At 38.1% G+C, this 20426-nt stretch overlaps 2 protein-coding genes across 3 annotated transcripts; one reads left to right on the forward strand and one right to left on the reverse strand.

The window, feature by feature from the left end:
• Nucleotides 1-1053: 1053 nt before the first annotated feature.
• On the reverse strand, nt 1054-5150 carry LOC121998692 (uncharacterized membrane protein YjcL-like). 2 transcript variants are annotated; one of them, XR_006116556.1, is made up of 6 exons: nt 4833-5142; nt 4305-4740; nt 3978-4088; nt 2713-3163; nt 2323-2564; nt 1054-1692 (listed from the first exon to the last, which is right to left on the reverse strand). XR_006116556.1 is itself a non-coding variant. In XM_042553711.1 (6 exons), exons 1-6 carry the CDS (start codon nt 5120-5122, stop codon nt 1369-1371), a joined length of 1350 nt encoding a protein of 449 aa, XP_042409645.1. In that variant the 5' UTR covers nt 5123-5150; the 3' UTR covers nt 1054-1368. The 2 variants fall into 2 exon arrangements, 1 of the variants encoding a protein (XP_042409645.1); XM_042553711.1 differs by having other exon boundaries at nt 3008-3163; nt 4514-4740; nt 4833-5150.
• A 738-nt stretch (nt 5151-5888) lies between these two features.
• Nucleotides 5889-11520, forward strand: LOC121998693 (protein REVEILLE 8-like). Its single transcript, XM_042553713.1, has 7 exons — nt 5889-6299; nt 7624-7681; nt 8971-9094; nt 9165-9338; nt 9404-9523; nt 9990-10099; nt 11117-11520. The coding sequence occupies exons 1-7, from the start codon at nt 6070-6072 to the stop codon at nt 11234-11236; spliced, it is 936 nt and encodes a 311-aa protein (XP_042409647.1). The 5' UTR covers nt 5889-6069; the 3' UTR covers nt 11237-11520.
• Nucleotides 11521-20426: the final 8906 nt, after the last annotated feature.

Raw genomic sequence — 20426 nt, forward strand, 5'->3', positions numbered from 1 at the left:
ACTTTTCCCACTGCCTAGCTTCACTTGTTAAGACTTTTCACCTGACTTTACTTATTAGGACTTTTCTCACTTCCTAACTTCATTCACTAGGGCTTTCCAACTATCTGACTTCACTCACCAGGACTTTCCAGTTGTCTGGTTTCACTCACTAGGACTTTTCAATCTGTCTGACTTCACTCACCAGGACTTTCCACAATAAGTATTTGGTCAACATTGACCCACTTGGATTTTCTTCTTCTTCCAACCTTCTTGTTGGTTTTGCCATTGTCAAACTTCCAGTTAGGACTTCCCAGTCAAGTATCCGGTCAACCTTGCCCTCTTGACTCCTCTGGTCAACTTTTGACCATCAATATCTCATATGGACAATTGCACATGAAATTTTCATATATTGTGAAACATCAAAACTCAAACATCAAGATTCAAATTTGAGCCAACTTAAGCATAGTTAACTTGATCAGCCTTGACCCAAGGGAAATTACATCAATGCACTAAACCTAGGACGATTAGTCCAACCCTGTAGAAATTTTCCAGCAACCGCTAGGATAAATCGAAAAGGAAAAATTCCTATAAATATGTCGTAACTAAGAATCGAACTATGAATATCTGAGTAATAACTTAGCGTCATTCCGTTGCATCGTAGTCCCGGGGGCATGCATACACTAGTACATAATACTTCAAGTTATATGTAGTGAAGGAACTTTAAATGACTCAATATTGATGATGCTCTACCTAACTAATAAAAGGGCGGCAACAATTACCCTAGGGCAATGGTGCAACAACTTGCACCGACAACAATTATCCTAGACAATGGTGCAACAACATGACGTCTTTTTAATTTCTTAGATATCTAAGGATCAAATCTCATTTCAACGAATTAACGGATGAATTTTTCTTAATTAATAATTGACCTAAGAATAATGAACTAATGGACCGTCTATTACAAGTACTTTTTGATTTATTTTAGTGGCCCATGAAAAATTTTCATAAAATCAAACCTATCATCCCAAGAGCAGTCGCCAGATACACACGATGTCAACTAATAACAAAACAGGGTGGCAACAAAAGTCATTTTAGAAGGGTACTTTGATATAACAAAAAACAATTTTTAATGAAGTTTTACAAAGAACAAATTAGGAAATGAAGCAAGAGAAATAACAGAGAGAAACCAACCAGACGAGGAAAGGAAACCAAAAGAATGATGTCAACTTGTCGAGTCGTTTTGATGCTCGTGTTTATCTAGAAATTCGACTAGTTATGGCAGCATCGAATGTCAACTTGTCGAGTCGTTTTGATGCTCGTGTTTATCTGGAAATTCAATGCTGAAGAATGACTTAGCCTTTTGACACTGTGGCATTCGATTTGGAAGTGCTACATCTTCTGGAGGACGTAGGCCCCAAACCCAATGCCAAGAAAGGTTGCTATTGCAATCCCAAAGATGCCTGCAAGGATCCCAGGAACCACTAAAGAGCTCCAACCCTTGGCAGTCGCCATACCACAGGCTGTAGTAGGACCTCCGACATTGGCATTTGAGGCTATCAGCAGCAACTTCTTCTCGAGGCCGAGCAATCGTCCGACTCCAAGAATTATGACAAGATGCACAGCTATTTGGATAGAAGCAAATGCAAAAATGCTAGGCGTTGTGTAAATCACATTCCAAATACTACCATTGGCTCCGATAACAACAAAGAAGACCTATTACGAGAAAATGCAGTTTTAGCATTGCAATTTGACGATTAACGAAAATAAAAACTATTGAAAGTGTAATTTTGACTGCCAAGAAATAAATTATATTGTTACTTCACAGGAAACTAGGTTTGACTGAGTCTACATCTGGCTAACTTAAAAAAACTAGCTTGTCTACATGAATACAGCTAGGAGGGTAGAACTGACAAAAGCTTTATCAATTGTGTCTACAGATTGAATAATGCAATAGAAACAGAATACTATGACAAGTAATGAGAAACATTGGGCTGTTGACATTTTTCATTTTTAGCTCCTAGTTACATCACCATGACCTCAAAATAATTAGCTTCAGCTCATGATCGAAGAGATTGATAGTAATCTAGGAAATGCCGTTCTTTATGAATTTTTTAAAATCTAATTTTGGGATTATAAGAGTAATTCTGTTCATGCTATCCAGCCTACAGGTGAAACTACCATAATCATTGCATGCATAAGCTATACAACGAAGAGGAACCATGAACATTGTTGCTTGTTGATATTTGAGTACATCAACGAGTATTGCAGATCACAGGACAAATCCAAATCATGCAAATATTTAGCAAAGGCAGATTTATGTATGTTTGCAGACCAGAATTTTACCTGCATCAGAATCAGAGCCATTGCTTGACCTGCAGGAGATAGGCTACCCAGTTGTGATGGGAACAAGGTTGCCAAGGCCACAACTATTGCTGTTATGCAAGGTAGATTTCCTCCTTGAATGCCAAAATACTTTGTTATAGAAGTGGCTGCTTTGCAGATTGCAAACGAAACAAACAATGCTGTAGCACTTTGCAAGACAGGTAGTTTATTTCCTTCTTTATTCTCAGAGGGGAGTTGAACATCTGTAAAGTTAAAAACTCTATTATTGACAAAACCAAATTTTGCTTCTCTTGACATCCTATAAACTTTGATTCTTGCAATTATTAATGATTTTATTTAATGACATACTCTGAACTAAAAATAATATACCGATAGTAGACATTTAAGTACCATGTAGTTACTTGCTTATTATCAGATGGTTCGCGGAGGCCATAAGGAACAGCCATTCATAGTTTGCAACTGATTTGTTCGTAGTATATTGCATTTCGCTAAAATGTTGTTCAATCGCATGCAGCTAGAAACCAATTTTGTCAAGTGCCATTCTTTCCCATTCATATCTCAAAGAAATCAGTTCTCTCAGTAAATATTAATGGTTTATTAAATAAACCTATTAATAAGAGCCCTGTTTCGAAATTGTGGAGGGCAAAAGATAAAAGATCATGAGAATGTGTGTAAAAGAACATACCATTAGTAGACAAAGTAGCTTCAGCAGGTATTTTAGAGGCTAATGCAAAAAGAGATGTAAAATATACTGCACATATAACGTTGTCTGCAGCTAATCCTGCTGTTAAAACTGAAGGAGAAACACCAAAGTACTCTGAAACAGCAACATAATTGACAGCTGCAATCAAATTGAGACATTGGATTTAGTGAATCACACATGTAATTTCACAAGCCAAACGAAAATGACAATTTTGAATTTGGTGACAAATACAAAAATGTTGTGGTTAAAAGTAAATAAAAATAAGAGTAAATTATCTAGCACTAACAGGGCCCCTCACCCACTAACCATTCCAATGTTTTTGTGTTAGTATGATATGTACAAACTGTAAATGCTAACTCCCTAGCCCCAAACCATCAAAGATTATTAATCAAGGAACAAAATCAGGTAGGTAGATAGGTTACACTTGGTATATGATTGTGATGATGGAAATGATGTGTCTTAACAAACACCTTTCACAGGCTGTTTAACTGAATGAGCAAACATTATTTAAGTTAATGTACCTGTATAATTTGGCATTTTAAGATTGTTTATCTAAACTTCATCTCATAGGAAATGATACAAAATATAGAAGCTGAATCATAATGGACAATCAAGTTAATTAAAACAATGTAAAGAAGCTTGGTGCAACAAAGCTAATCAATTATTTGAACTACAAGATTATTATCTTGTCTAAACACACTGAATCATTTACTCCACTAGTTGTATGCAATGACTGATGGAATATGAATAACTGATAGATATTCTAAGTAGGTCAATTCATTCATCTCAGATCAAAGACACCTAATTTGCACCAAAATTCAAACAGTCTCCAGAAAGCTGTGCCACTTTTATCTTCCTAACAATGCCAAATGAGTATTGGTCTTTACTTTGTTGAATACTTGAGCTGACAAAAAATGTATATGATAACCTAGCAATTGTTCTCAAGTTATACCTCCACCAATATGTCTGCTCATCAAAGCGGCTGCAATCTTCCAACTATCTGGTCCAAGTGATCGCATGGGAACTAGGAGATATGCTACTATGGTGCCAATTGTTGTGGCAACTGCATACAGCAATATGAACAGAATTAGAAACTTTAATCAGATGTGTAAGAAACAATGATCGAAGACAATAAAGAAATAAGAAATTCAACAAACTATATAAACCCAATTAGCATACTAAATTCAGGGAATAAGTATGATAAGAAAGTGTATATATGCGTCTGAGAGAGTTAAGTAGAACACAATTATGGAGATGGCTAGTTGATCTAACCGATTACCTGTCTCTTCAAATGTTGTCATTTGAAATATGCCGATGTACTTTCATTCGACGAGTTGCTACAAGTGCAATAATCGAAAACATAGCATTTGTAATTTCTTATAGAAGATCTAAACAACAAGCTAAAGACGAAATGAGAATGAGACCAAACTAAGATCGATACCGAAACAAGTTAAAAAAAAAAAAAGTCATAAGGAAAACGCAACGTGCCAGATCCCACCAAGAAAGCCAGAAGGAGAGTTCCAGTCGACTTGAGCACGCGACGAAGGTCGGCGTTGAAGAGAAGCAGCGGCACAGCTACGGGGAGCAGGAACTCGAGCACCACACGGTAGGCGGGCGCATCTGGGGCGACGATCCCCGCGCTACTCGCCGCCAGGCCGACCAAAGTGCTCACCAGCGCGCCGCTCAGAGCGCTGCCAATCTTGGTCTTCTCCGACCTATCAAAGTCCCCAAATAGGAATTCCAGTCAAACAAGCCCAGCAATTTTAGGTGTAAACTCTCTGGATCGAGGAAGGAATCGAGGAGGAACCAGATTCCGAAGGCCCCAGCGGCGAACAGAGCCGTCCAGTTCCCCCATTCATCGCTAGGAGATATGATGGGGGCGGCAAAGTTATGAACAGCGGCGATCGTCGGCCTCCTGCGGAGGACGAAAGGTCGACCGCCATAACCGCGAGAAGATAGCGAGGAGGAGGAGGAGGAGGATCGCCTCGGTGTGACGGAGGGATGAAGCCGGGAGAAGTGGATCTGGGAATGGGTTAGTGTAGTCGAAGGGAGAGAGGAAGACGAAGGGAGGAGAGAGAGGAAGACAGAAGACGCCATTGCCCACGATGCCAAGCGACAGACACAGTGGCCAAAACTTCGAGGAGGAGCTCACTTTAATAAGCAAGTGGGGCTTCGTTCGTGGGTTAGCCGTCTGATTCAGTTCCAACGACTCATGGCCGTTGTAATGCGAGTGGGAGTGAGTGTCAGTTTCTAGATCCAAACTTTTTGAATAGTTTGAAAGCTTATTTTTAAAAATTAACAAATAAATTAATGTATAAAAAATCAACTTTTTTTTTTAAAAATAATAATAAAATAACACTTAACGTATATTTTATTTTTATTTTAAATATAAAAAATATTCTTATTTCAATATCATAAGTAGACCCATTTCACTTATCAAATAAATTTAGAGCATATTTTTTCAAAAATATTCTTATGGAACAGATATAATATAATTATTATAATATATTAAAATAAATTTACATTAATATTTTTTAATGTAGTAATTTCAATTAAATTGGAGCAAATTTGCTTTATATATTAGGTGTGCTTTTTTATGTTAAAAAATACTTTTAAAATAAAATATGTTTTTTCTAAAAAAAAATTATAATTCGAATTTGTTTATTTTGCAACTTGTGTTATTGTGTAAACATAAATAAACTCATATGATACACAGAAGGCGCAGTACCGCATCGTGCTGAGTGTCGAGTTTGTATGCGTCCGTCCGCAGCAGGTCCACTTTTCTGTTGAAAAAACACACACGCATAATTCGTTAATTCATGTTTTCTTTCGCATTGTGCCTCTTAACTCTCGCCACGTGCCGATGCTGAATTCCAACCATCGAATTCTTGGAGCAGCCAAAACCCCCCTTAAATTTGTGGCCGCGCACCGCCACGGCGCCACATCCACAGCTCGAACCGACTCCGCCTACGACCACGGCCACCGCCGCCGCCGCCATCAACCACACCACGATACCAAAGTCCACGCCTTCTCCCTTCCCGTTTATGGTGTCTGCTCACACAGGCGCAGCCGAAGGCGGCAGGAGAGAAGTAGCGTCGCCATCGGTCTTCTTCCCACCCGACCTACCTGGGCCCGCACCCATGGCCCTCCCCGGGATCTCCCCCTCGGTCGAGGACGACCCCAGCAAGAAGATACGCAAGCCCTACATAATCACCAAGTCCCGAGAGAGCTGGACTGAGCAGGAGCACGATAAATTCCTTGAAGCCCTCCAGCTGTAAGAAAACTCCATGCTTTCGATTGGATTGTCTCTTGGTCTTACCCTTTCTTGTGGTTTTGGGACGGAAAGGATGATGATTTTCTTATGATTGGGGCTAAATTTTATGGCTTGATTTGTATTTCTGCAAATCGGATCTGGTGCTTCTCAAGGATGTGCCAACCCTAACAGAAATTGGTATCTTCTGGTTGTTTATGGAAATTTTGGAATCCTTGCAGGAAACAAAGAGTCTGGTTAGATCTTAGGTTATGTCTGCTGTTTCTTTCTATGATTCTGACTTTTCTCTAGTCTTTACGTCTGTCTTATGTCTAATGGAGCTTTATGTGGCGGTTATGTCAAACTATGGTGTGTCTTCATTCGATCTTTTAAATTTCCAGATTATTTGTTCGAACGATCTTCTCCAATACTTAATTAAGGTTAACATCCCAACCATGGTCTATGCGGCTAGAATGCTCTCCCCTTTCATTGTTTTTATGTCAAAACTTTCAATTTATTAAAGTTGAGTCTTAGTGGCGTTTGGGTTTGGAATAATTAGAGTACTATATCTGTCCAAAGTGACAATATTAATTGTTACTAATCTCTACTTCCGAACATCTTAATGGTACCCTTTTACTTGTTCTAGTTTTGAATTCCTTCCCATAGCAGACTGAAGTGTATCCAAGCGTAAGAAAGGAGTACTTTGATAATTGATATATAAATTAATGAATCGATATATAGTAACAGATTCCGTGTAGATGTTTAGCTGATATATAAGCTAGAAGATGCTTCTTCAATTAATTTTTTGATGATACTGGTAAACTAATGTAACCTGGTCAGGGAGAAGTTTTGTCTGTAGACATGTGAACTTCTGTTGATGATGAGCTGTAACGTGCTACCATACTAGGGAATAGTTGACCATATATTGGCAAGCAATATAATAAAAATTATATTACTGATGTCAAACTCAATGTCTCTGACCAAATTGGAATCATTCTGATTTTCTAGTGCGGTCCATGAGCTAGGTTCATGAAAAATAGTTACCAATCATAATTCTGAAATAATAGCTATTGCGGCTTTACAAGTATCATTTAGTGAGCATCAACCATGCCCAAATGGTTCCCTTGTACAAATGTATTAGTTGTTCCTCTTTATGTTAGTGGCGATAATTCTCATCTGACATGACCTCTTGTCTAAAGTATGCATGTCATGGCCTTAAATATTTCCTAGCATGTTTAATGCATAGGAGCAGCATGTCATTTGGTTAGTTTAAAACTATTTGCGTATGAAATTGTGATGTATTGCAATATACTTTAGTACTCGTTAATGTTTATCTTTTGGATTGCAGTTTTGATCGCGACTGGAAGAAGATAGAAGCCTTTGTTGGCACCAAGACAGTTATCCAGGTAATCTGGAGACATCTCATTAATAAGTTCATGCACATGGCAAGAAAAGACAACGAAGAGTAAAATAGATGCACAACTTATCTTACTTCTCTGTCCTATAGGCTTCTTTCTATTTGCTTACCTTGTATCATATGTCATTGAAGAACTAATTTTCATTATATTAAAAGGATCAAATTTTAGGATTTGGTTTGTTGGTTGTGCAATTGATTTCTCTTATTTACTCCTTACCTCAAGGCCTCCATTCTCCCTTCTCTTTGCATTTTACCAACACTAGTTTATTCCGCATGAGCCATTGAGTAGCGCCTAATTATTAGTCTATCCCTTCTCTTTGTTTTTTACCAACTCTAGTTTATTCTGCAGCAATTGTCTCAATTGAACTTTCAAGTGCTTAAGGAGCACTTGCTACGTGTTTTCAGTGGGGCTAATAAAACAATCTTCATTTTCCTTTTGGGATTTGGAAAACTATTGCACACAACACAAAAATGAAAAAGGCCTCAATTGGTTGCAAGCTTTCCTATATTTTCATCCATTATGAACTCCAGATCAAAAGGAGAGCTTTAGGCTGTCAGATAAACTGTATTCTTGGTACACAATTTCTATTTTCCAAGATGGTTTACTGGCAACATTCCAGCAAGATAGTTGTACTTCCAAGATTAGCGGTTCTTTCATTCTTAGCAATTGGCCTGGACATCATCTGTCATTACACCAATGGTGTATTCATATTGTTATAGAAACTTTTCTCATGTATCCTTTATCGGCCTTGCTATCTTTGCTTTATCATGCATACTTCTGTTACAGTATGTTAAGAAGCAGCCATTATTAAGAAATCACAGGGCTTGACTGCTTACTTCTAACTTTGGATTTTTTTTCGTTGGGTGAGAGTTCCTAGAGTCTTGCTTTTTTAACTCTAATCTACATTTTTCTCTGGTGTTTGAGTTTGATGCAAAAAAAAATAATTTTTTTTTTTTTTTTGTCATGAAGGTGGCTACTCAGCTTGAGAAGAGCTTGTTAAGGTTCTTCAATATGAAAAATAAATAAGCTTGCAAACATTTTTAGTTCGATAAGATAAACAAATGCTTGAATACTTGTGATCTCAGCTCACTAATATGTATGAACAAAGCTCGTGAATTATTTCATGAATGCACATGTAAATTCCATTTATTGATTTTAGTGCTAGGTAAGTCTAAAGACAATATTGTCTTTTGTCAAAGCTTAGTTGAAGTTCAATAGGATTTTTAATATATAAAGTTGGAAACAAAATTTTGAGATTGGAAAGGGTTTTATTGCAGATAAGGAGCCATGCACAAAAGTACTTTCTGAAGGTTCAGAAGAGTGGTACAAGTGAACATGTTCCTCCACCTCGACCCAAGCGGAAAGCAGCTCATCCATATCCACAGAAAGCCCCTAAAAATGGTCAGACTTGTTCATTTGAGTTCTCAGATTTCATCCTGTAATCCAACTCACATATTTTCTGAAACTGCAGCTCAACAGATACCTCTTGGAACTACTCCTCTGCAACTTTCCTGTTTGCTTGAGCCTGGTTATGCTCATGCAATGGATACATCTTCCACGCCTAGAAAATTTACCACCAGCATTCCATTGCTTTCTAAGGCTCAAAGTTCCCCCCTTCCTGTTAATGCATCTCATTCCTCAACAGGTTTGATACTCTACCTTTAGTAGTTTGACCTTTCTTTTTCCAATGATTAAGTTGTTGCTTTGCAGATGATATAGGACCTGCTGGAGTAACAGCTGCAAATAATTGTTCTAGTAGCACAATCAGCCCTACAGCCAGGCCAAATTCTGAATCAGCCGATCAAGACAATCATGCCACAGCTCTGCATGGTGAGCTCTTATTTCTTCCTCAATGCATTATCTAGGCTACTAACTTATCCAATTAACAAAGAAAAGAGTATCTATTTTCTGTCCCATCACATCAGCTGCAAGGGTTTTTTGATGTAAACAGAAAATAGAGAGAATTTAAGGAGGCTTGAGAAATACCATTTATCCTTTTATGGAGGTGAATTGTCTATGTGAAATCACACTAACTACAACAAGATTAATAAGCCATGAGTTCCAATTATTTGGGTTAGGTTCATGGTGTTGTTGGTGTTGATGTTGATGCTCAAGTGGTTCCTAGCATAAGTTTTATGTTGGGTCTAACACAATTCTCTCCACCTTTTTTTATACTATCTTGGCACAAGCGTTGCATGGTGAGCTCTTATTTGGTAATGTTATTGTTAATTTTATGCATGCCAACTTTTCCCTTTCTCTTGATTGCTTTCTCATCTTAATTTAATGTTTGATGCAGTTATGCCAGATTTCGCTAAGGTATACTACTTTCTTGGAAGTGTCTTTGATCCTAGCAGTACTGGTCATTTGGAAAAACTGAAGGAGATGGATCCAATTGACGTTGAAACAGTATGCAATCTTCCAGAACTAACCTTATGACACTTCCTGTTTATCTTGTAGAAAGCTTAGTGATTAATTTCGCTAACAAGGAAAAAAATCATTACTCTTATCTAATCTGCAATGATTATCATCTAATCTTGTTTAGTCTTGATTACATAACCATTATTTTATTAGAATACAGTTACTGCAGAATCATCTTTGATTTGATTCTCATTATCCACTGTGATTTTATGCTTCTATAAAGTGATCATCAATTACTTTAGAACATCCAAAAAGATATGTAGACGCAATCAAAATAAGGTGAAATAACCTTTCGTAGAGTTTAGTTCGTCTATGGCAACACCATAATCTGCTTGATAGTTTCTTGCTGAAAAATAGAACTTCCAAGTGGCAACTTCCATCGTTAGGGATACTATCACCATCAATTATTGAATCATGTTTGTTCCAACATTCTCCCTCCATTAAGTTCTTTGTAACATTATACTGCTACAATTTGCAACCTTATATCACTTGCATTATTTTCTATTAAATTGATAATGTTATCTTTAGACTGCTACCTTCTACCTCTTCTAATGATTCATAGGAGCAAACAAGCTCCATTATTTCAGGCCGTCAGTACTTTCAATTTCTTCTCCCTTTAGCTTTGATGTTGATTTTGCACAATCTGAAAACAAACCATGCAATTTCCTGTTGTTTTCCATAATTAACTTTGGTTTGAAAGTGGATCTAGTACGATTGCTAGTCCGTGTATAATAGATCAACTCGTACATCCTTTCCATTACTAGTCCGTGTATAATAGATCAACTCGTACATCCTTTCCATTACGATCTCGGACATTGTTGTCAAATTCCTTTCCATTATACTACTCAAATATGCTCTAAAATTTATCTGCAAGCATGCTTACTGAGAATATCTTTGGCATGTAATTTTCCCCCACTATACTTGAACGACATGCAATTTATCGGCTCGTCTTGTGCTTCTTACTTTAGCTGCAAATAAATAACAGTGCCTACCATCAATGTGCAGGTGTTGCTATTGATGAGGAACCTGGCCATCAATTTGAATGATGAATGCCTACACATCCCTGGGTTAAAGGTTAATGATGAATGCCTCCAATTGGAATTTGAGGATTGTTCAAGGTCTTGAAGGTCAGAACTGCCAGTATATCGAGCCAAACATGAGGTTGTATCACCTTCAATGATAGCTTCATGGAAGTCAAAGTTTGGCATCCAATTTACTCATATTATGTTGGATCTTGTACAGAAGGTAATAATAATGCCAATTATGTGGAATAGCTCCAATTTGTTTTTTTCTTCTTTTTGGTTTGTGTATATAACAGTTTTGAAATGCTCGTGAAGTTATGATGTTTGATTGGGTTGTGAACTCTGCTCATGGATCATGTATTTAATTATGCTCCTGGCTTTGTGTGAGTCTGTGACTCAGCAACATTATTTATGAGGTAAGAATAGAAAATTGTTTATTATTATGGTTTCATGCTTTGTGATTATCCCTCTTATTCTATTCTCTCTTTCAGATATTCATGATCATTTATGAATATTCTTATTAGTTCTAACTCAGAATATTGGATATACAAAAGTGTTTTTTTTAAAGAAAATTTGACAAATTACTGAAGCAGGAAAGTTTTCGAAATACTCAAATTATGTATTCTAGTTTTAAAATTACAAAATTATGTGTCTATTTTTTTTTCCGACTGTGACAATCTTAACTTTAATCGATGGCTTTCTAGCAATCTATTATTTTTTTTTTAAAAAAAAATCTATGATTAAAAAATTTCTGTTGGTATCGAATCGATATTTAAAAATATGAATTTAATCACAAAAATAAAACAAATATACCGGACTTGTTTTATATAATTTTGAGTTCCTAGTTCTATAATAAGATTTTAAAAGAAATAGAAAAATATATATAATTTTGAGTTCCTAGTTCTATAATAAGATTTTAAAAGAAATAGAAAAATATATAGGACTTAATTTCATATAATTTTAAATTTTTTAAGTCCATCAATCAATTTTAATCTAATTATTGTTACGCTATCATTTAATAGCCACATCTAGGGATATAAACGAGTCGAATAATATTAAACTTGAGTCCGGTTTATTTAAGTTATATTCGAGTTTGAGCTTAGTTCGAATTGAGCTTTTATCACAAGACTAGAGCTCAGTACGTTTTAGAATTATCATGCTCACAAATAGTTTGAGCTTGGCTCGTTATTAACTCGATTATCGTAGTTAACAAGCCTAACTCGTTAAGTTAGCTCGGACTCATTTTAGAGCTCGTTTTTTGACTCGTTTTAGAGTTCGTTTTACAGGCTTGTTAAGTAATTTTGAAAACTCATTTGAATAAATATTCAACAAACCTAACAACTAAAATAATATAAACTTAATATATCATTGAACATCCCAAACTACTAAATTAAACTTTCAAACTCAACACATTATTGAACATATTCGCGAGCTCTTTAATTGAGCCAAGCTGGAACTCGAGTTCACGAGCCTATAAATGAACATGTTCTTGAGCCCTTTAAATGAGCTCGAGCTCGAGCTCTAACTCGAGTTTGTGAGCTTATAAACAAACATGTTCACGAGCTCACAAGCCGAATGTCCTTAAGCTCGAGCTCGGCTTGATAAAACAATCAAACTCGAGCTCGGCTCAATGAAATAAATGAATGAACTCGAATGAATTTTTTATCAAATCGAACTCTAAATAAGTCACGAACCATTTGATGCATTTACATCTCTAAGAAGGTCTCTCTCATACATTGTGGCAAAAGATGAATACGCTCGCCCCCAGTGCCCCCATCAACCCGTCCCAGGCCAACACAGAGGAAGTAAATCATGAACGACTACTAGACTTTGGAATAGTGACTACCACATAAGGGAGGTATTTACTTCAACTTTATTGAAATTCAAACCCTAGATCTCATTATGATAACATCTCATATGTTAGTCATTATTGTAGGACCGTTGGGCCGTGGTAAATAACCTGTCAATTAAAAACAAACAACCTTTCCTCGAACGATTAAGCTAACACTTGTAAAATGAATTAAGCAGATAAATAAAAGCATAAAAGAAAAGACGAGGCACCAGATGTTTACTTGGTTACAACCGATGTGGTTGTTAATCCAAGGAAGATTAAGCTCAAAAACTCCTTCAGGCGGGGAAGCCTCTTACAGCGTTTAAGCACAGAAAACAGAAGCTTAACTACAACTAAAGCATACAAGTGTTTGGAAATAGAATGATCGTGATAGTTGAAAAGCTTCTGGACCAAGGCTATATTTATAGCCTTGGTCGGGGCACCTGGAAGGGTTCCGGGCGCCCTGGGGGGGATAAAATTTATCCCCCAACGGTTGGATCGAGTCAAAGCTCGATCTTGTGAAAAAGTCACTTCCGGGCGCCCGGAAGGGTTCCGAGCGCCCCGGACAGCTCCGGGCGCCCCGGAGCCAAAAGTCAACCCAGTTGACTTTTGGTCCGTGCTCTCTTCTCCGGTTCAGCTCGCCTTTGGTCAGGGTCTTTCTGCTCCGGCTCCGCTTGCTTGGGTGATCTCTGATATCCGGAATAGGGCTCACCCGAACCCATCTTCCGGTCTTCTCGAGCGTGCTTCCCTCCGGCTTCTCGTCCCTCGAAATTGTCACGTGTTTCCTTCTCGTCCGCCAGCGTACTCATCCGCAGACTTCGTCCCTCGGTCGTCGACCTTCTCGCTAGCTGCGTCTCTTGCTCCCCGAGCAATCTTCCGCTCCGGCTTTCGTTCCTAGGAACCACCGCGTGCACTTCCTTCTCGTCCGCCGGTGTACTCTTCCGCAACACCTCGTCTCTCGGACGCACCACGTGTCGTCCTTCTCGCTAGCCGCGTCTTCCGCTCGAGTACCTGTGCTCCTAAGCTCCTGCACACTTAGACACAAGGTTAGAAACAACGCAGGACCTAACTTAACTTTTGATCACACCAAAACAACCTTGGGGTTCCAACAATCTCCCCCTTTTTGGTGTGATCAACCCAAGTTAAGCTAGGGTTACAAATAGACATAGAATAAAAACAATTTATTGCAATAACATGCAGCATGATAGAAAAAAATTGAATTTCAAAAAATTTCAAATTTTAATATTCGATTTTCTACCTCCTTCTAGACTTATACTTTCCCTTCTCCCCCTTTGATCACAATAAAAATGGAGTTTCAAGAAAAACAATCTAAGGGTTTGACACTTAGAAAAATTATAGAAATCTATTTCAATGTTTTTCGGAGAAAAAATATTTCCAAGTTAAAAAGAAAAAAAAAATTCTAAGTCAAAGAATGACTTTCGAAAAATTTCTAAGTTTTCACCAGAAATAAATCTTTCTAAGCCCAAAAATTTATGCAAGAAAATTTTTAAAAATTGATAGCATTAAAAAAAAATTTCTATGCATTTATTTATTTATTTTATATTGATACTTATATCAGCAAGTTTTAAATTTCCATTTCAATTTTCATAACTTCTCAAATTACACTTTTTCAAATTTAAAGCCACAGATATTAAACATGCAATAATTTGTATCATGTTAATTTCTATTATTTTTTGAATTTCAATTTCACAAAAATATTCAAATAGCATAGATTCTAACTTGATAAAAATTTTCGACAATATAAAAATTCTTTCGGCAATGTGCAAAATTCGTTCGAAAGAATATTTTGTAATTTGCAAGAATTTTTTAACAACAAAAATTCTAATTTACAGGAATCTATTAACAGATTTCTTAATCCAAAACAACTTTTTGGTGACTCAATTTCTAAATCGCAAAATTCTTTCGAGAGAGAAATTTGTAATTCGAAAAATTCTTTAAATTTGCATAATTCTTTTGTCAAAATATTTTTAAATTTACAAATTTCTTTTGATAATATTTCTAATTTGCAAGACAAATTTGACAATTGATTTTCTAATTCAAAAAACTTTTTCGGTAATTCAATTTTTAAATCGCAAAAATCTTCAGGCAATTTTTCTATTGAATTAACCGGTTGTTCAGAAGGTAGAGATCATACCTTACTTACCTCGTCGGCCGTTGATTCTCCCCCTGTTGAGTTACTTTCTTCCAATATCTCTCCCCCTTCATTGATGCTCACTTGGGATGAGCTTTCTGTTTCCTCGGGATGGAGATCGACTATCTCGACAGTTTCCTCATTCTCGGACTGTTCTGGCGTTGAATCGGTGTTGGATTCATCCTCGACATTGGCTGGTTCTTCGTAGATCTTCAAGAACTTTTCCCAAAGTTCTTTTGCATTTTTGTACTCTCCGACTCTGTCGAGATCTTCTTTTCGTATTACGGTTAGAAGATGGAATTCAGCTCGCCCGTTTGCCACAAACTCGTCGCATTGCTTCTTGTTCCAGAGGCGTAGATCGAGTTCTTCTCCATTCGTTGTCTTTGGTGCTTCATAGCCAGATTTTAATATGGAAGAAATATCAATATCAGAATTAAGATATACCTCCATTTGTTTCTTCCATGAAGAAAACTCCCCCTTGAATGCTGATGGATATTCGCTAGCTCCGGTCATCGTTTTGTTGCTTCAGACGGCGGTTAGTCCTTATGAGGCGTACTCGGCTCTGATACCACTTGTAGGACCGTTGGGCCGGCTAGAAGGGTTGGTAAATAACCTGTCAATTAAAAACAAACAAACGATTAAGCTAACACTTGTAAAATGAATTAAGCAGATAAATAAAAGCATAAAAGAAAAGACGAGGCACCAGATGTTTACTTGGTTACAACCGATGTGGTTGTTAATCCAAGGAAGATTAAGCTCAAAAACTCCTTCAGGCGGAGAAGCCTCTTACAGCGTTTAGGCACAGAAAACAGAAGCTTAACTACAACTAAAGCAAACAAGTGTTTGGAAATAGAATGATCGTGATAGTTGAAAAGCTTCTGGACCAAGGCTATATTTATAGCATTGGTCGGGGCGCCTGGAAGGGTTCCGGGCGCCCTGGGGGGATAAACTTTATCCCCCAACGGTTGGATCGAGTCAAAGCTCGATCCTGTGAAAAAGTCACTTCCGGGCGCCCGGAAGGGTTCCGGGCGCCCCGGGCAGCTCCGGACAGTTCCGGGCGCCCCGGAGCCAAAAGTCAACCCAGTTGACTTTTTCATCCGGGACCTCTTCTTCGGTTCAGCTCGCCTTTGGTCCAGGTCTTTCTGCTCCGGCTCCGCTTGCTTGGGTGATCTCTGATATCCGGAATAGGGCTCACCCGAACCCATCTTCCGGTCTTCTCGAGCGTGCTTCCCTCCGGCTTCTCGTCCCTCGGAATTGCCGCGTGTTTCCTTCTCGTCCGCCAGCGTACTCATCCGCAGACTTCGTCCCTCGGTCGTCGACCTTCTCGCTAGCTGCGTCTCTTGCTCCCCGAGCAATCTTCTGCTCCGGCTTTCGTTCCTCGGAACCACCGCGCACACTTCCTTCTCGTCCGCCGATGTACTCTTCCGCAGCACCTCGTCCCTCGGACGCACCGCGTGCCGTCCTTCTCGCTAGCTGCGTCTTCCGCTCGAGTACCTGTGCTCCTAAGTTCCTGCACACTTAGACACAAGGTTAGAAACAACGCAGGATCTAACTTAACTTGTTGATCATACCAAAATAATCTTGAGGTTCCAACAATTATTAGACCCATCCGAAGGGGCAGGTCTCTCTCATACATGCAACAAGTCAACGTATTAATCCATTGGAACAGTCAGAAAAATTACGGAATTTCTAAAACGCACAAGCAAGTAAGACATTACATTTAAAGAACAACTTTAAAAAAAGTTAATAATATATTAGATTTCAAAGAGCATATTAATTTTTAAAGATCAAACACTATAGTATTAATTTTCAAATCAACAATACGATTAAAATCATCATGATTATAGTGGTTGAAATTAACACCACTATAATATTTATTTTTAAAAATCAACATCATTTTAATATTGTATTTTAAAAATCAACATACAATATGATGGTATTTAATCATGTTTGAAACTAGAGGAGATAATACATTAGGTAGGAATGATATTATTGACAGGGAGAAAATTTTGTACGGGAGAAAAAGATGATAAATTAGAGTAAAAAAGGGCTCCTAATATCTCCCTCCTCTCTGTGCACATAGAAAAGCAAGCCCATAGAATATTAAGGTAAAAATTAGGGAAGGGGTTTCTGACGTAGGTCCTCCGATGTTCAAATCAGTAGATGAACGAGCAAAAAGTGGAGAAAAATTACATTAAAATTGAGTGAGAGTAGTAAGGAGTAATATTGTGTAATAATATGTAAAGCGTACCTCTAGCAAGGAGAACCCCCTTTATACCACCAGTCATAACTCCGTAATAATGCGGTGACAGGGAATATTTGATGTCAAAAGATGGTGGATAATGGAAGGTATATAGTATGGAATTTGTATAATTATCCTCCGAGGAATTTCTGCTATACGTATATGAACAATCTTGTGTAACGTCTGCAATAATGATAGAAATTATATAGTCATCTTCATAAGAAAGTTCCATTGAATACATGTGTAACCGAAAAACATTCTTTGACGGATAGATGTTCTTCTAACAATATGTTGTGATTCCCTTACAATGTTATTTTCTCGAATATAACTAGGCCGGATACTTAGACGAACGGGGTATCCCAATCGTCTCTATGTCCGACCGGCTTTGTAATGAGAATTACTTTATGCATTTTGCCTTTTGAAAGAGGAGTTGAATCTCATAAGTCCGACTGACTATAAATCTGATTGGCAATGTACTCGTAGACTTATGTTGAAGATCTGACAATGAAGAGCCAAGTATCGTAGGTCTAGTCGGCTCTAGGATTGACCGACCATATGATGGGAGACTGACTATTGGATAATAAGGTGCTCGGACTCATAGGTACGACCGACCTTGTGACAGTCTGATTTATGCTTAACGTTGTACCGCATTATAGGACGACATTTGTAAGCTGAAAGTAATATTGCAGAAGTGGAGAATTGAGCCCCATATGCTCAATCGACTTCAGTGTCGTTCAGGTTTAGTCTCTATGTTTTGACGCTGAATGGAGAGATAGGTCTGTTAAGCCCGCCCAACTTCAGGGATGTTCGACCGTCTATTTGGCCATATATTGAGAGCGAATACTTAGCTTAGATAAGTCTGGTTGGCCTTTGGGCTATCCGAATATAAAATAGAGTTACTTTGAGCAGGTTATAATTTCGATAGGACTTTGTGTTAGTCGATTTTTCACAAGTGGAGTACTGGATCCTTCAAGCACAATCGACCCTTAGACCGATCGTCCTTATACCAAAGGCCTTAACACCAAGTGAGGAGCTAAGTCTTGATGAGGGTGACACCTTGACTACCACCTCATGTTGACTTTGACTGTCACCTCACCTTGACTTTGACTTCCACATCACTTCTGCATCTACTCGTGACATTCCATATCAGTAGTGATCCCATCTGAAAGTTAGAGGTAGAGTACTTGGTTGGTGGTTATAATGCTGATTGAGCAAAGACCTTTGGGTTGAATCAAGGACTCTTGGTTGGTGCGCTAAACTCCCTTGACACACTCAAATGAGCCAACATAATGTCAGCGTCCAAAAACCAAGAAAGGGGTCCTTGGTGAAGGCCCTTTGACACTCAAGTCAGTATATCGCCTGAGCGTGAAGTAGAATAGTAGGATTGAATAACAGATGCGTGAGTAGTACAATGTATGAAGTGTGCGTACTTTGCCATCCGAGAGGACCCCTCATTTATATACCACCCCTATAACCTCCGTAATCATGAGATGACAGAGAATGTCGGGTGTTAGAAGTTGTTAAGCAACAGAGTATATATATTCTGGAAGGAGTATAACCTAGTCCGAGGAATATTCCGTTGCATTTGTGTTATCAATGAGGCGATTGAAGAAAGATGTTGTCATAATAAGTCGGATGAGGGGAAGCATAAAGGAATATTCTCTAACAAATGGTTGTTATTCTCTGACAAGGTATTAGGATTTTTTGACCGAACCAACGGATCTTGGTAAATCTGAGTTTAGTTTTACCATATTATTCTATATTAGTATTGGCTAATATAGTATTATAGGAAAAATCTTAGTGGATCAAGGATCAGACAATGAGTAGGTAAGTTGAGGTAAGCAACTGAAGGAGCGAGGTCGTGTTATGGAAAGGAACAAACTCTACGTCGCTAATTCAACTAAAGAAACCAGGAAAGTTTTCAAGTTGAAATCAAGATAATTTTACTGTCAATTACTACTTATGCATATTTCTACTCATGCATTATATACTATTACTGTCATAACTTTATTTTGCATAAAATATATGTCTAATCTGTGTTACAAGATCATATGACCCCTTGAACTTCAAAGGATCATAATTTTTTACTCAGAACTCAGAATTAGGCTCTGTCAGCGCCATGCGTCCACAATTCAAATATCTTCATTTGAAAAAGGGTTTGGTCGACTGAACAAGAGGTTTAGTCGATCGATCAAGATATTTTATCAGTCAATTGAATGGATGTTCAGTCAACCGAGGTTAGGTAGATCGAACGGATGTTTAGTCGATCAAACAGAGGTTCGATCGACCGGACAGGCAAATAATGGAGAAACATATCAGGATCACAAACATGGTATCATAGTATAATCGGTCAACTGAAACTGTGGATCGGTCGACTGAACCTAAAATGGAAATGACAGAAATTCAGATCGAATCTTCGTTAGAATGGAAATTCAGGGGATCGGTTGACCGATCAAGTTGATCAGTTGACCAAACCATAAATGCTCATAAACGCGCAAAGATCATATCTCGACATAGAAGGAAAGCAAGGTGTTCAGTCTGTAGGACCGTTAGATTCGATAGAGGGGGGGTGAATATCGATTCGCAAAACAAGAGTTTAAGCGCAGCGGAAAAAGATAAAGTAGACACAAATATTTTTACTTCGTTCGGAGCCTGTGACGACTCCTACTCGAAGGCCCGTGGTCCTTGACCACTTTCGTTGGGCAATCACTAGCAAGTCGAAATATGATTACAGAAAAAGTACAGGAGATGCTAGTAATAATAAAGCAATACCGACAAAAGGAAAATTAAACAAAAACCGGAAGAGAACTTTTGTCGGAGCGTCGTTGACGTCGCACTTGAACGTCGAGCAGCAAGATCAGCAGAAGAGTTCTCAGTCAAAGTTTTTTCTGAAGCTCCTGTCTGGGGCTTCTTTTATATGCTGTTCCGGGCGCCTGGAGTGTGACGTAACTGCTCAAATCAAGATGCTCCACGTAGCGACGAGGTGTCTGGATAAAATTCGCCTTCCGGGCGCCCGGACCACCTTGTTCCAGAAAGACTCCTTTTTCCTGCAAAACAAGGTTAGTCCG

Source organism: Zingiber officinale, chromosome 6A (genome assembly GCF_018446385.1).
Source record: "Zingiber officinale cultivar Zhangliang chromosome 6A, Zo_v1.1, whole genome shotgun sequence".
Lineage (NCBI taxonomy): Eukaryota > Viridiplantae > Streptophyta > Magnoliopsida > Zingiberales > Zingiberaceae > Zingiber > Zingiber officinale.